At 38.2% G+C, this 15,931-nt stretch overlaps 1 protein-coding gene across 8 annotated transcripts in view; it reads right to left on the bottom strand.

Moving 5' to 3' along the window:
• Positions 1–15,931, bottom strand: part of RALGAPB (Ral GTPase activating protein non-catalytic subunit beta) — a 99,072-nt gene that overhangs the window by 47,814 nt on the left and 35,327 nt on the right. For 4 of the 8 annotated variants that reach the window (XM_085003879.1, XM_085003880.1, XM_021078133.2 and 1 more), the window contains exons 7-15: positions 13,175–13,353; positions 11,989–12,137; positions 11,645–11,861; positions 9,121–9,156; positions 7,710–7,911; positions 4,912–5,079; positions 4,300–4,414; positions 3,774–3,921; positions 986–1,050 (exon numbers count right to left, since the gene is read on the bottom strand). In XM_085003879.1, coding sequence (XP_084860005.1) covers positions 986–1,050; positions 3,774–3,921; positions 4,300–4,414; positions 4,912–5,079; positions 7,710–7,911; positions 9,121–9,156; positions 11,645–11,861; positions 11,989–12,137; positions 13,175–13,353 — 1,279 coding nt within the window. The remainder of the gene's footprint in view (positions 1–985; positions 1,051–3,773; positions 3,922–4,299; positions 4,415–4,911; positions 5,080–7,709; positions 7,912–9,120; positions 9,157–11,644; positions 11,862–11,988; positions 12,138–13,174; positions 13,354–15,931) is intronic. The other 4 variants (XM_085003881.1, XM_085003882.1, XM_021078138.2 and 1 more) reach the window with 1 other exon arrangement.

Raw genomic sequence — 15,931 nt, 5'->3', positions numbered from 1 at the left:
ATTCGACCCCTAGCCTGGGAACCTCCATATGCCGTGGAAGCGGCCCAAAGAAATAGCAAAAAGACAAAAAACAAAAAACAAAAAAAACACACACACACAAATAAGCAAACAATGGTAACTTTCACATTCAGTTGTATCATAAAACACAAATAATAAAATAAATGATTAGTATAACTCCCATATGCATAGGAGCTAACAAAGGTATCTGCTAAAGATTTCCCTCATTTTTTTCTCCCTACAAACACAATTCACTTTATCCAAATGGTTAGTAACCAACTACTGGGACATGAACATAATTCCCTAATAATAATCTGATCACCTTTCCTACATCTGCCACTTTATTAATTCTCCCTCACCCCACCTCTATTCCACATACAGAGATTCCGTATCTTGAAGACAGAAGCAGAGGACACTGTTTTTATTTAGAAACAGTGGTGCTTTAGGGTCTTAAAAATTTGGTCTAGAGGGGCCAGAAAAAGCTGATGAGATAGAAAAGAATAAACCAGATGCTTGCCTACAGCCAACATTAGATCTTTGAAGGGCACACGGTATTATAGAGTAGGGGGCTTTTTCTAGATTATTCAAGCCAGTTCACCAACATAGCAAAAGAATAAGAGCTTTAAGTAGACACTGTCCAGGAATAAAAGGTGTATAGCTAGAGTTTCTTTCATGCAGAATCTCTCAGGGACCTGATGAGGCACTGAAAGGTAAGAAACTTCAGAACAGATAGCATTTTAGAAAGGGTCCTTCTATGTATACATACGTATGACTGGGTCACTTTGCTGTACAGCAGCAATTGGCACAACACTGTTAAATCAACTGTACTTCAATTAAAAAAATTTTTAATTAAAAAAAATAAAAAGGATCCTTCTGAAATTATACACAAATGCCTTTAAAAATCACAAGGACAGACACTTTGGAATATAATTTACATAAAAACAGAAGCTGATATTCTCCAACAAATTACATGCTGTATGCTTCTTACCATCTCCATTTGGCAACCAATGGCTTCTAAAAGTGCTGAATCTTGAACAATATTTAACATTGCCCCTGAAACAAACAAACAAAAACTGCATTTAAATATATGATAAGAACACTAAAATGCCTAATAGGAGAGAGAAAAATATTATTTTAGCAGACTTTTCCTGAAATTTTCATAAAATTACTAATAAATCCAATAATTGGTCAGAAAAGACCTAATTCTGATCTGCCCTCCCCAAATTGTGAAATGTTTTTCTTAAAGAAACATGAAGGTCAAACTTTGCTTTACATAAAAACATGACCATTTTCAGGTATTTTTTAAAACTGGTGTGAAAGACCAGATGTAAACATCTCAATTTCAAGGGTAATACAAATTGAGAAAAATACTATGGAATGCTTTTAAAGCCAGACTCTGATTTTTTTCTTTTTTCTTTTTTTTTTTTTTTTTTGGCTTTTTAGGGCCACACTAATGGCATATGGAGGTTCCCAGGCTAGGGGTCAAATCAGAGCTACAACTGCTGGCCTATGTCACAGCCACAGCAATACAGGATCCTTAACCCACTGAGCGAGGCCAGGGATCAAACCCACAACCTCATGGTTCCTAGTCAGATTCGCTTCCGCTAAGCCATGACAGGAACTCCCCACATTCTGATTTTTTCAATACAAAATAACAGAACAAAAATCACAACTATATCTTTCCGACCAACTGCTTTTTAAGAATGGTTCAGGGCTTGCCCATGGCTGTGTATTCTGAAGGCCAACTACAAATTTATATACAGAAAGGCTAACAGAAACAAAATGCACAGTGCTTCTCGTTTCAGTGGGGGAATGCTCTTAAGCACAATAGGTAAAGACAGAACAGACACAGCCTTGCCAAAATATGGCGAGAGTGACAACGGACTCTTCCTTGGCACATACATAGGAGCTTCTTCAGCACAAGAGTAAAAGCAAGATGAAAATACTCTATCAGTTGTAGAAGTTATCTGATTTCAAGTGATAGGTTATTTGAACAACCTAAAAAATCACAACTTGGAGGCTCTCTCATATTTAATCTCTGTTCCTTCAACTCCTTTCCAAAGTGAAAGGATTTACTCTTTCCTATTTATTCACCCTCTTGGCTGCATAACATACTACACTTCCAGATTACCCACTCCAACCACTACTGTCATCACTAATTCTCTGGCCATGTCTTTCCCTTGCCCGGAATGAAATCCTAACTTCCACTGGCACCTATTCAAATCCTGCCCTACAAGATTCCATTTAACTTCCACTTGCCCCTATGAAGTTTCCTTGCTCTTTTGGTTTCTTTTCTCTCAACACTGAGGTTACTCAACATGACAGGCAAGCAGCACTACCTTGTGCTGTTATCTGATAACTCTGTGAGGTATTCCAACCTCTGCAATGAGACTTGCTCAAGGATAAAATCTATGCCATTCACTTCTTTCTCCTCAGAGTACCTATACCTAGGACCATGCCCTTGGCTTTGATTTAAAAAAAAAAAAAAAAAAAAAAAAAGGAATTCTCACTGTAGCACAATGGGATCAGTGGTATCTCTGGAGTGCTGGGACACAGGTTCAATCCCTGGCCCAGCACAGTGGGTTAGGGATCCAGTGTTGTCACCACTGTTGCATAGGTTACAACTTCGGCTTGGATGTGATTCCTGGCCCAGGAACTCCATACGTCTCAGGGGTGGGAGGTGAAGGGGGTGTGATGGCCAAAAAAGAAGACAAAAATAAGAAGTTCCCTGGTGGCTCAGCGGGTTAGAATCCGGCATTGTCACTGCTGTGGGTCAGGTTACTGCTGTGGTATGGGTTCAATCCCTGGCCCCAGAACTTCCACATGCCACAGGTACATCTGAAAAAACAAAAACCGCCCCCAAAAAAACAGAAATACAGTTAAGAGCTGCAATAATCACGTTGAGAAGTGATGTGGATTTAAAATATGAAAGCAACTATAATGATGAGGAGCCATTTAAGACACAGAGTCAGTATGATTAGAAAACCAATAAGAGGAGTTCCTGTCGTGGTGCAGTGGTTAACGAATCCAACTAGGAACCATGAGGTTGCGGGTTCGGTCCCTGCCCTTGCTCAGTGGGTTAAGGATCCGGCATTGCCGTGAGCTGCGGTGTAGGTTGCAGACACGGCTTGGATCCTGCGTTGCTGTAGCTCTGGCGTAGGCCGGTGGCTACAGCTCCGATTCGACCCCTAGCCTGGGAACCTCCATATGCCGCAGGAGCGGCCCAAGAAATAGCAAAAAGACAAAAAAAAAAAAAAAAAAAAAAAAAAAAAGAAAACCAGTAAGAAATAGTAAGGAAAAAGGGAGGAGGCACAGCAACAGCGCTTCTTCAGTCTCCTCTTGGCAGGGTTCTGAAAGCTTCCAGAATTACACTCAACTCAAAATATTTTCACTTGTAATGGGCAGGAGAAAGAGGTAGAAGCAGTAGTAGTAATGAGGGCAGAAAGGAGAGGGAAGAGAGGGAAGGGGAAAAGAAGTGGAGGAAAGGGGAAAGAAGGAAAAAGGAAGGGCAAGAGGGAAAGAAAAATAGAGAACACAAATAAAATTAAGCCAGAATGACCTACCAAGACAACTATGATGCTCGCCTTATGCCATTTCGCCCCCTTCAAATGCTGTCACACACAAAAGCAAATAAACTCTGCCTCCAATGGGATAAATAGGGCTCTATTATGCTTAGGTTCCCATCACTAACTCCTGCCTCCTTGACATGCCTGAGGTCAATTGTACCTGGGTTTTCACTGACAAAAAAAAAAAAAAAAAAAAGTGTGAACACAAACCTAATATCATTTGAGTGTTGTTGGGGTCCGTTTCCGTTTGCAAGGCACCTATTAGTATATTCACAAGTCTCAACTTCAGTGACAAAAAAGTTATTGGTTTATCATAAGAAGAGCTGTCATCATTACTAAATTTTCCCTCCAGGACCACCTATGAAAGAAACAAATAACAACATAGTCTGTTGCGGTAGACAATGTCCATATAGGAACCACAATGGACAAAGACATCAGTCAGTCTAACAAAGGCGGCTTTCAGTTTGACTAATATTAGCCACTGTGCTAAGTCTACCACTAACTCACACAATACATGTTATCAGATGTCGCTAGCCCATCGCCACTTGAAATGGCAGGCCAAGGCATGCAGGCTGACGGACAGAAGAAATACTACAACAAATCAACTTTGTTAGTTCACTTGAAATAATCTGGAAAAAAGTTTAAAAGCTCCTGTTCCATTTTTACATACAATCTGGCTTGAATTAGCAGACAAAACAGAATACAGAATTAAAAAAAAACTTTAATAAAAACTTACCTCAGATTTGACTGTGCCAAAGTGATGAGGGAGGGGCAACAAAGAAAGTAGGATATTAATGGAAGATCTTCTCAATTCTGTTGGATTTACATAGCTTTTGAATTTTGAGAGTTCTCTGGGGTGAAAAAAGAAAGCTATTAATATTTCCAAACTAAAGTATGTTTTTAGCTATTGCCAAATATACATAATGCCAATTTTTCGCAAGTACTAGGTTTGGTTTTATAAAGAATGCAGAAACCACTTTCCTCTGAGTTTATATTCACAATTTGTGTATGTGTATGTGTAAGAATCTCTGTTAAACTGTTTTGGAATTAAACTAGTATCTGATTGACTGGTTTTAAATGTAAGGCCTACTCCGTAAAAGACTTCGGGACTGGGGCTACTCTTATCCTCTAGACCAGGCCAAGATTCAACAGGCCCGTGGACAAATCAAAACTGAAGGAGTTCAGGGACAAGGTGGGTCTAGATGTTCTACACTCATTTAATGTGGTCAGAGTTCCCTTGGGCTACGAAGACAACTGGACAGAATAAATTAGGACACTGAGGAGGAAGCACCAAAACAGACCAGGCCAAAACTGACAACTGACATATTAGTACTGGGGGATAGCTTACCTGTCAGGCAAAATGGTTTCAAGAGCTGAAATAAAGTAAGGAACCACAACATCAATCCCTTTCAAGTCACAGCAGAACAAAGGAGGGGAGTTTAGAATAACGCTGGCCAAGACAGGATGGCACACATAATCATTTATCTGCAAACCTTGAATTAAAAGCATGTAAAATCTAGGAAAGCAAGAAAAAAATTTTTTAAAAACTACTGATCATTTTCATAATTATTAATATTTTCTAAATAGTCATCTTAAAGTCTATTTCTAATCTTCACTACTTCTATCCTTTAAAAGGTATCACTGGAGTGAAAACAATTCAGAATCAAATACACTAAGAACCAAATTACCCTTCCTAATGAAAAGAAAAAAAAAAAAAGATTCATGTCTATTACACCTTTTGATGTTTTAAGCCTTGCAACTCAGTTACAGGTGCCAGCAAATGAAGTTAACTAAATACAAAAATGCTGCAGTAATTATCAGTAAATTGGAGGAATTAATGAATTGAATTCCATGTCAGTAAAATTTTAGCATTTCACAATTTCTGGAAAAAAAGGCGTGTATTGTCTTTTCTCCCCCTTATTATTTTTTGGGGGCACAATGAAAGAAGGAAACCTCATTTAACCCTGTATTCATCATATGTGGGTCACTCTTAAGATTCCTTTTAGAAATGTACCTTGCTCTCAACATCCACTCCTGACCTTCAATGAACTAAGCATTTAATCTTCCATCATTCAAAAGTAACTATACTGGAGTTCCCGTCATGGCTCAGAGGAAACAAATCTGACTAGTATCCATGAGGTTGCAGGTTCAATCCCTGGCCTCGCTCAGTGAGTTAAGGATCTGGTGTTGCTGTGGCTATGGTGCAGGCTGGCAGCTGCAGCTCCACTTCGACCCCTAGCCTGGGAACCTCCATGTGTCATGGGTGAGGCCCTAAACACACACACACACAGTAACTGTACTGGTATACTCTTCTATTACTGACAATAAGGCACTTTTCTCCACAAAACTCTTCCAAAACAACTTCCTCCCCTCTTGGTCACTGCTCGAGCCATTTCAATCTATCTTCTCTCTCTAGAACTCAACTAAAACCATGTTACAGCAAATAACCAATGGCCTCTCAATTGCTAAATCCAGAAGACATGCCTAAGTCTTAACTTATTCTGCCTTTTTAAAGCATTCGATCCTCCCTTCAGTTCTCTAAGCTATCTCTTCACCTAACCTGGTTTTAAACACTACTTAAGCCAGTCTCTAGGTCCAGATCTATCAGTCAAAAGCATACTGGACACCTGAGGACAGGACATGCCTATGGATGATACTCTAGTATTTCCTGAGCACAGTGCCTGACACAAAGTAGGAACTTAATAAATATTTGTTGATAAATATCCCACAGGCACCTCAAATTCAATAGGCTCAATACTAAGTTCATCCTTGGCCCCCTCACAAATCTGTTGTTTTGGTTGATCATACTACCAACCATCCAGTTGTATGGGCCAGATGGAAGGCTCATGGTCACAGCCCTCTCCCTTACAGCTATTGATACTGTTTGGAGTATAGTCCCAATCCATCGTCTCCCTCCTAAGAAATGTGCCCCCACCATAAGGGATGCCAGTATCCAATATGACCCGGCTTCACAGCAGCAGCTGATTAGACCAGAGGTAGACAGCTGATTAATCAGATCTCTTTCCCAGGAATCTGAAATTAGGATTCAGAATGCTAAAATTGGCCCTGCTGGTCACCTATACCAAGGCCATGGAAATTAGGAACTTAGAAGCATGTTGCAATGTAAGAAAGTGGTCTGCAGATTAAGAGAAAATGAAGCAGTTCTGGGAGGCCATGATGACAGAGAAACAGAAAAGAAGAAAGTTGTTTTGGTCCTTGAACATTTTCTAGCCCCTGGTTTCTGCCCTTCATGAAAACTTGCTGCATGTCCTGACTTTAGAGGGTCACAGACACTTGAATGTTTTGATTGACATTAGCATCACTTTAGCAGCTGTGTGAATGATCCGTTGAGAAAGGCAAAACAGAGGCAAGGAAAACAGGAGGCCACTACAAGTTAATTTAGGGAAAACGTGACAAGGCCTGAAGTGTCATGGTGGGGACAGAGTGGAGAGATTATAAAGAGGGTTAAGTAGCAGAGTTGGCTGACCAACTAAAGATACAGAGGGAGACTAGAGAAGCCTAAAATGATTCCTAGTTTCTGGCATAAGCAACTTAATGAATGGCAGAGCCATTCAAAAAGATTGAAGTCACAGATTTGGATAGATGACCCTACCCAACTTGCTACCATAGTCTAAACACCAGTCAACTTCTCTAAGTCCAACACAATCATCCAATCCTCTGTAACTCTTTTCTGAATCCCCAGGGGAAACGTATGCTGCTTCTTCCTGTGCCTCTCTCCTACCAACTTCCTATTGCTCTTGGATCAGTGTTACCTGGGTACACGGCTTTACTCACTTGAAAAAATAAGCATTCTGGACCATCCATATTGTCTAATACTGTGGTAAAAATGTATTAAAAATTTAGTGTGGCCCTTCCAAATCTCTTCATAATTAATAAAAGTCAAATAAGATGAAATAAATAATTCTCCTAAAATAAAAAGGTTGTTAAGGGTCTTCAACAAATCTCATTAGGTAAAAAAGGAAGAATTCAAGCAAAAATGTCGATTACTTACATACATTTGCAGGTATTTCAAACCAACATTTTACTTATCAATTCAGCCTACTACTTCAGCCATGCTACAATAGGGTTTCACTATCACAACTATATAAATGGAAAAATAAACAAACAAACAAAAAAAACTAAGACCTGGATAAATAAGCTGGCAGAATCTCTTCTCCAGTCTTCTTGCTACAAAAAATCCTACACAGTGTCCCACAAGCCTCAGCTCTTCCTGCTTCATAGTTATCAGGAAATTCACTTGCATCAAACATGGGATTGGAAACCATGGTGTCTGTGGACATTTGTGACCCTTTTCGTCGAAACTCCATGCTAGCTTGTGTTGTAATGGCTGGGGAGAAAAAAGGAGGAGTTTTATTATATTTGTTGATATGCAAATAGGCTCATGGGACCCTGGACACAAAGATCAAATGTTGATGTCATTTAATAGCTACTTGAATAGAATCCAATAATGCTTTTGTTCAGCAACTATGTCTTTAATTTTTTTTTTTAAAAAAAGGGCTCTCTGAAATCTACCTTGAAAAGGGGTAACAATTTACAGTGGTATTGTCAGTTTAATAGATTCTACAAGAAGCATTTTTCAACTGAATTTTTGATTGAGTACATTTGCATATATCTGTATTCCTATACATACAGATATATAACACAGAATTTGGCTTTTCTATTTTTTATTCTCAGGTTTTTTTCCTCTCCCTATTAAACAATAAGAAAAACAGCTACTGCAATTTACACATTACCCCAGACATTGCAACTGAATGGGCAATTCCATGCCAGGTTGTAAACTTCAGGGAGAGGGCAAGGTAAGGATAAGAAATGGGTAGGGAGGAAGAGAGAACATTCCCACCACCCACCCAACTCCAAAACACACACCAAAGAATCGCCCAACCAAGCAAAATGAGAATGAATTTTAACAACCACAGACAGCAGCTAACTTGAGGTTGATAAATCAGAAAACTGGATTGGTAAGAAATATTTCGCTGTCACTGAAACAGAAGCCCTTCGAAAGTTGCTTTTATTTTTAACAAAAGATTTCACAGTGAATTGAAAATCACTCTGAAATCTTTTATCACTCTACATGAAATGTTTAAATTATTTTGTAATATTAGATTTAACAGAATGCAGAGTCAAGCATAAATCTTTATGCAACTTCCCATGAGCCATTTTTAGCCCTGAATAAAAGCTATCCAGCAATAATACAATTGAAAAACACTACATGCAGAATGCATACAAATCAAACACTAAATCTGTATAAAAATAAGCTTAAAGCTTTAAATTAAAAAAAAAAAAAAAAAAGCCAAAACACAGTTAGTGCAAAATCCTGGAATTCATGACATGACCAGACTAGTGTACAAAAATAATGGGACTGATTCAGGCAGATTAATTTGCTTTTGCCAACAATCTTCCCCATTCAAAACACAGAATATTTCTCTTCCCAAGTGCAAAAACTACAAGAGACAATGACAATCAAAATTTTTAATGGAATTATGAAAAAAATAAAAACATGACTGCAATTAAGGAGAAGCTTCTGGTTCCTACTTACAAGATTTATAAGAAAGAAGAATTTGGATAAAAGATGCTGCAAGATAATAGAAATAAATGGAAACAAATCAAAGGACAGCAGTAATTATAAAATACTTTAAAGATGGTGAAATTTTACAATACGTTAAGAAGCTTTTTAGCTTTTTAAAAGTTAAATTAAAAGCTTTATGATACCACAAGCTAGTTCAAAAACAGGAAATTGTGCATTCAGATCCAAAATTATGATTTTTGTATCATGCAAAACAATGAACAAAGAAAATTACACAACTACAAAGAATTGAGGTTTTGAAGTGCCCAGAACGTGCATTAAAATTTTAGTTCATTAACCCTTCCCAGCTCAATGTTACACTTACAAAGCATAGTGTACTGTTATATAAATCTAAAGCTAACCAGTTCAGAGAAGCAAACATTTTAAGTTAGAGGTGAACTACATGGCAGAATTCCTTGATGGCAGCCAGTACTTAGAAAACAGACTAGGAGTTCCCGTCATGGCTCAGCAGGACTAGCATCCATGAGGACTCGGGTTCGATCCCTGGCCTTGCTCAGTGGGTTGTTGATCCACTGTGGCTGTGGCTGTGGCGTAGGTCGCAGACTCGGCTTGGATCCCACGTTGCTGTGACTCTGGAGTAGGCCGGAGGCTACAGCTCCAATTTAACCCCTAGCCTGGGATCTCCATATGCCATGAGGGCAGCCCTAAAAAGACAAAAAGACAAAACAAAACCAAAAAAAAAAAACAAAAACAAAAAAAACCAGACTAACAGAGTTAGTATTCTCAAACTTCTCACCATCCCAAGCCCTCTAGAGTGGCACCCACAGCACTCCAACTCAGTCAAATACCCTCACGCCTCCTACCTCCTGGGTAACATAACAGCCCTTCTCATCTCTGAACAAAAGGCAGGGAAAGAAGAAGAGTTTCTATATTTTCCCCACCAAGGAAAATTTAAGACTTAAAAGTAAGAATTTGTTGCCCACATATTATTTGAATTCTAGTTTCTATCTTTTGGCACAAGAGGGTAAGCAAAGCTGTTACAAACTTCTTAGAGTGGGAAAATCTCTAAGTTCCCTTTAAGCAAGCCCACCAAGGAAGCAGCAGGTTGAGCCACTGTGAATTTAGAGATTCTAGTGTCAAGAGCTTGATTCCCAAAAGTTACATTGTAAAGAACTATACTTTAATAAAAATAAAAAATAAAAATATGACTGACTCATTTAGAAAATATAGTACAAATGAATAAACATAAACATGGTTCAGAAAACTCAAAATATAAGGCACATGAACATAAACAAAAATGTTTCTAAAATATTTTCATCTGGTCATCAAATAAGTACATTTATTTATCCAAAAGTCAAACTTGCAAATAAAATATGGAAATGGTAGAATATAAAGTGTCTGATTTAAACAAAATAAATAAAGGAATCCCTAAACTCAATCATGCAATCTCAAACTATAGTCCTGAAAATTCCTTTATATGCACTACTTTTCTAAATTATTTAAAGATTGTAAGAACATTCAAAATAATTACATGTGTATAATGCTAATATAGACCTTTGTTCTGAGATGACACATAATAGCTGAGAGAAAGCAGAGATCCTCATGGCCATTTTATTAGTTTTATCCTTGGAATTAACACTCTCCCTGGAGACACATAATCTAATGCAATTAGGCATCCTTTTATTTCAAGTTACTTCTAAACTTGGTGGAAAAGTGCTTCTCTTACCAACACACCAATACTAATTATATTATTGCATATAGCACAATTAATGCATAAAGCATAGTGCCTGGCACAGTAGCTGCAGCTCAATAAATGCTAGGCCATTATTATTATCAGCTCTATTAAAAAGTCATAAATATTCAGTATACTCTGCAGTACCCTCCCATCCTCCACCCTATGCCACTACTTCCAAGTATAATGCTTAAGATGACAAAAATAAATCAGATTTGAATGGAATTTCATTTCTGTGATAAAATCTAAATGAAGATATTAGGACTGAATTATTAATTCTTCACCAGTCTTATTTACTTACAGAGCAAATGACATTTTTAAAGTGTGCCCTTGAAATACATTCTCTAGATTAAAATCTAAAGAGTTAGTCTTCTGTGAAGCAGAAATTTTCTAATATTTATATGTAGTAATGAGTGGCTATCAAAATCTATGAAAACACTTCTTGTGAATAAATTTCTGGTCACTATCTTTAATTCTTTATACCAATATTATTATCCTGGCTGACATGAAGGGAATTTCCAGGTCACCTACTGAAAGGAATATGATTTAACAAAAAGTGGCTAACCTGAAATGCGTCTAATAAAACCAGACCAAAACCAAACCTCACAGAACAAATATAAAAAGGACAAGTAGGAAAACTTCCAAAAATCTTGTTACTTCAGCTGGAAGGGGTTAAGCACAAGACAATGCTTGGTCAGAGACAGAGAGCTTTTTAAGATACATATTAATCTTGCAGGTAGGAAAGATTAAAAAGAAAAAAAAGAAAAGAAAAAAATGATAACATATTTCTTGGGCAATATTTACCAGTCATGCTGCTGTCTCTGTTTATCCCATTATGAAGTTTACAGTGAACAAATGCTGCATCAAATAACCATGATCCAAAGAGATTCAAGATGCTGTTAACCTTTGGTCTCCGTGGGGCGGGCAGTGGCCGGGGTTCTGAACTAGTCTGATTTGGACTTGACAGAGGAGAGGTGGAGGATGTCTGGTGCTGAACCTTGGAGGCATGAGCAGTAGTAACCTATTAGAAGAACACAAGAATATAGCACACTCAAGAAAAGTGTGAGAAAACAGCAGGATTGTTTTAAAAGGATGGTAGATTCAACAGCCAACTTTATATAGTACATAATGGTAATAAAAACTCTTACTGTGCTTGTCTTCATGGTGGCCTTATTCACAGTAACAGCCCGGTGCCTCCGATTATGTGGTGGGGTAGTATTGACAGCAGTGCTTTGAGGCATACTCAATCTATTCACGGGTGTTGGAGGAGCACTATCTGATCGGGGTCTAGAAATGCCTTTAAAGAGAAGACAATGGAGTTATTCTTTGGTCCAAAATATGTGGTCAGAAAATCTTCCACAAGCAGGCTAGTGAAGGCTCAGGATAGACTACAGCAGAGATTGCCAGTTGCCTCCCTGAGTTACAGAACACAAATTTCAGGTGGACATGACCACCCAGAATAAACAACCACATTTTGAAGCCTCCCTTACAGCTAGGTGTGGCCATGTTCTGACCAAGAGAAAGTGGGTGATTATTGGGTGGGCCTTCCAAAAAATCTCCTTAAAAGGACCAATCAAAGATAGAAGTTCCTTCCTTCCCATTTCTTTCACAGAAAGCTGGAACTCTTTCAACCATCATGGCCCATGAGAGAGTGCACATAGGATGAAGAGCCAGAAGACGGAAGAGCCTTGGGTCTCTGACAATGGTGGAACTGCTATAACAAGCAGCCCTGAACAGTCTAGCCCTGGGCTCAACATGGGTGAAACTATCTTGCTTAAACCACTGGTATTTTTGGTTAAGTGGCAGCCAAACTTAACTGAACTAATATATTACCATGTAATACATTAAGTGCACATAACAAATGTTTTAGAAAATGACAGCTATTAAATATCATCGCCTTTTAATAAGTTAAAAAAATTCTGACTTTTCATATTCCTAAGTGTGAAAAACAGTTTAAAACAATGGTTCATGAAAAGTATAATTTGCTTAATGATACAGTTATGTATCACTACAAATGATATCTTATGAATAATACCTAATGCATTTTAATCTGTCCTTTCTCGTTTTTTGGTGAGAATGAACAATCCTCTTTTGCAAATCATTTATTCATAACTTATGTCCATTATCTACCAGGTCTTATTCTTTTTCTTTGCATTGCTTGATTTATATAATACTAACAAAAACTCTAGCTATTACATTCACTACAAATTACTTCTCCCAGTTTATTGTTTGTAATCAAATCTATTCAGCTTTTTCATTGGGCTGTCCATAACAGTTTCTAAAACTAGACTCTAGAGTTATCATCAAACATCTAGCAACATACACAAAATTCACCTAAGAATGCATCCACCAGACAGCTGATTCCACGCATGGCACGAAAAAATATTTGAGGCAGATGTTTAAGGCAGGGATACTGATTCAATTCTTGCGGCATTCCGCTCACATTTAAGAACTGTTCCTGAAATTTGGGAGTAGAGCTTATAATGGCTGGGTTACTCAAATCCACGGGATTACTATCAAAAGAGAGAGCAAGAATTAATTACACATTTATAAATTTCTTTAACAATAAAACACACGCAATCTAATTTAAGAACAGCGCTGTTTGTGTCTATTTCTTTGATTCAGAGAGGAAATTAATCTGTATTTAATAGGCTAGGGACTCAAACATCAACACTTTACAGAAGACATACAGTATGCTTACATGAACTTACTTTGCCTATTCAGAGTAAGAATCAAAACAAGACTAGAAGTTTTGGGGCGTTCCTGTTGTGGCACAGCAGAAATGGATCCGACTAGTATCCATGAGCATGTGGGTTTGATCCCTGACCTCACTCAGTGGGTTGGGGATCTGGTGTTGCCATGAGTTGTGGTGTGGGTAGCAGACACAGCTTGGATCCTGTGTTGCTGAGGATGTGGTGTAGGCCGGCAACTATAGCACTGATTCGACCCCTAGTCTGGGAACTTCTATATGCCGTGAGTACAGCCCTAAAAAGCATATCCATGTACCCTAAAGGCAGGAAGAATCAGGGGCTCAGGGGAAGCCTGCCAGAGAAAGAGAGCAGCATAAATGCACAAGAGAAGCAAAAAAGCCAAGAGAGACAGACGATATGGCATATTGTCCCAAAGTTGCCTTGATCCCTCCCTATCCTGAGTACGGAATGCTCACTGCTTCTTGGAGACTAGTGAGATCTTTCTGTCATCACAAAATAACCCCTCTTTTTCACCTGCATTTGCTTAAGTTCCTATTCTGTATATTAAAAAAAAAAAAAAAAATCCTGCCTATAATGCTAAAATCTTTCACCTCAAGAAGAAAGAGCCTGAACAGATCAATTAATAATGAAGGAATAGGAAAAGATTATCTAAGAACTACCTCTACAAAAGATACCACAACTAGAGTTTTACTGGTGATTTATTTCAAACTTTTAAGGAATATACAACTTTCACACAACAAAGCAAAGAAAAAGATAAGACATCTCCAATTTTTTTTAAAGTTACCAAATTATAAATTAGTCAAAAAATAGAAACAGGAGTTCCCGTCGTGGCGCAGTGGTTAACAAATCTGACTAGGAACGATGAAGTTTCAGGTTCAATCCCTGGCCTTGCTCAGTGGGTTAAGGATCTGGCATTGCCGTGAGCTGTGGTGTAGGTCGCAGACGTGGCTCGGATCCCATGTTGCTGTGGCTCTGGTATAAGCCCATGGCTACAGCTCCGATTAGACCCCTAGCCTGGGAACCTCCATATGCTGTGGGAGGTGACCCTGGAAAAGGCAAAAAGACAAAAAAAAAAAAAAAAAAAAAAAAGAAAAGAAAGAAAAGAAACAAACAATTTGGGAAAACATTAAAACAATAGCATTCCATAACCAAGCAGAACTTTTCTCTAAAGAATGATGATTCAATATTAGAAAATTAATATAAATCATAGGTAAAAGAACAAAAAACACTTAATTGCTTAAATGGATCTCAAAATACGACCTTAAAATAATCCAGTAATATTTCTGATTTCATTATCTTTAAATTTAAAAAAATTTTTTTTTTTTGGCTGTGCCCATGGCAGCGGCAGTTTCCAGGCCAGGGACTGAACTTGCCCTACAGTAGTGATCCAAGCCACAGCAATGACAACGTAGGAAACTTAATCCAGTAGGCCACCAAGGAACTCTTTAAGTTATTTATTTATTTATTTATTTGCTTTTTAGGGCCACCCATGGCATATGAAGGTTCCTAGGCGAGGGGTCAAACTGGAGCTCCAGTTGCCAGCCTACACCACAGCCACAGCAACATGGGATCTGAGCTGCATCTGCAACCTACACCACAGCTCACAGCAACACCGGATCCTTAACCCACTGAGTGAGGCCAGGGATCAAAACCACAGCCTCATGGTTCCTAGTCGGATTAACCACTGAGCGGGAACTCCCCTAAAATTTTTTAAACTGCTCAAGAAATCAGGAACATAGAAAGAAAAGCTATCTAATATCAACAACCAAAATTCCATTCAAAATTTCATGTAGCAGAGGCATTCCAATGAAAATAAGAACAAAGGAAGGATGTCAAAACAGTATCATTTTAACTCAACAGTGTTCTAAAGGTTCTGACTAATGCAGTAAAATAACATACAGAAATAATTACAACAATTATGGCAACTTTTCAAGGAACTACCACATACTAGACATACTGTTTTAAATACTTTTTCTTCAGTTCTTATAACAATATGGATATTACTATCATTTTACAGATTAAAAAGAGACTGAGACTCAGGCAGATTAAATTGCTTGCTCAAGTTCACAAAGAAAAAAGTAGTAAAACATAAAGGTCTTGCAACCCGAGCACTTTTAATTAATTAGCACAGACTCAAGTACAAATTACTAGAAAAGAGACATTTCTTATTTGCAGATATGTGACCATTATATCTAGAAATCTCAATCAGTGAAATACTCCAGAGCTTTTTTTTTTTCTTTTTAGAGCTACACCAGCTGCATATAGAAGTTCCTGGAGTTCCCATCGTGGTGCAGTGGTTAACGAATCCGACTAGGAACCATGAGGTTGCGGGTTCGGTCCCTGGCCTCACTCAGTGGGTTAAGGATCCGGCGTTGCCGTG

Source organism: Sus scrofa, chromosome 17 (assembly GCF_054392235.1).
Source record: "Sus scrofa isolate SSC_HxYL_T2T_F1_AM1 chromosome 17, Sscrofa_HxYL_maternal_Yorkshire_Landrace_v2.0, whole genome shotgun sequence".
Classification (NCBI taxonomy): domain Eukaryota; kingdom Metazoa; phylum Chordata; class Mammalia; order Artiodactyla; family Suidae; genus Sus; species Sus scrofa.
Note: the sequence above shows the minus strand (reverse complement) of the source record. Positions and strands in the feature narration are given on the sequence as shown.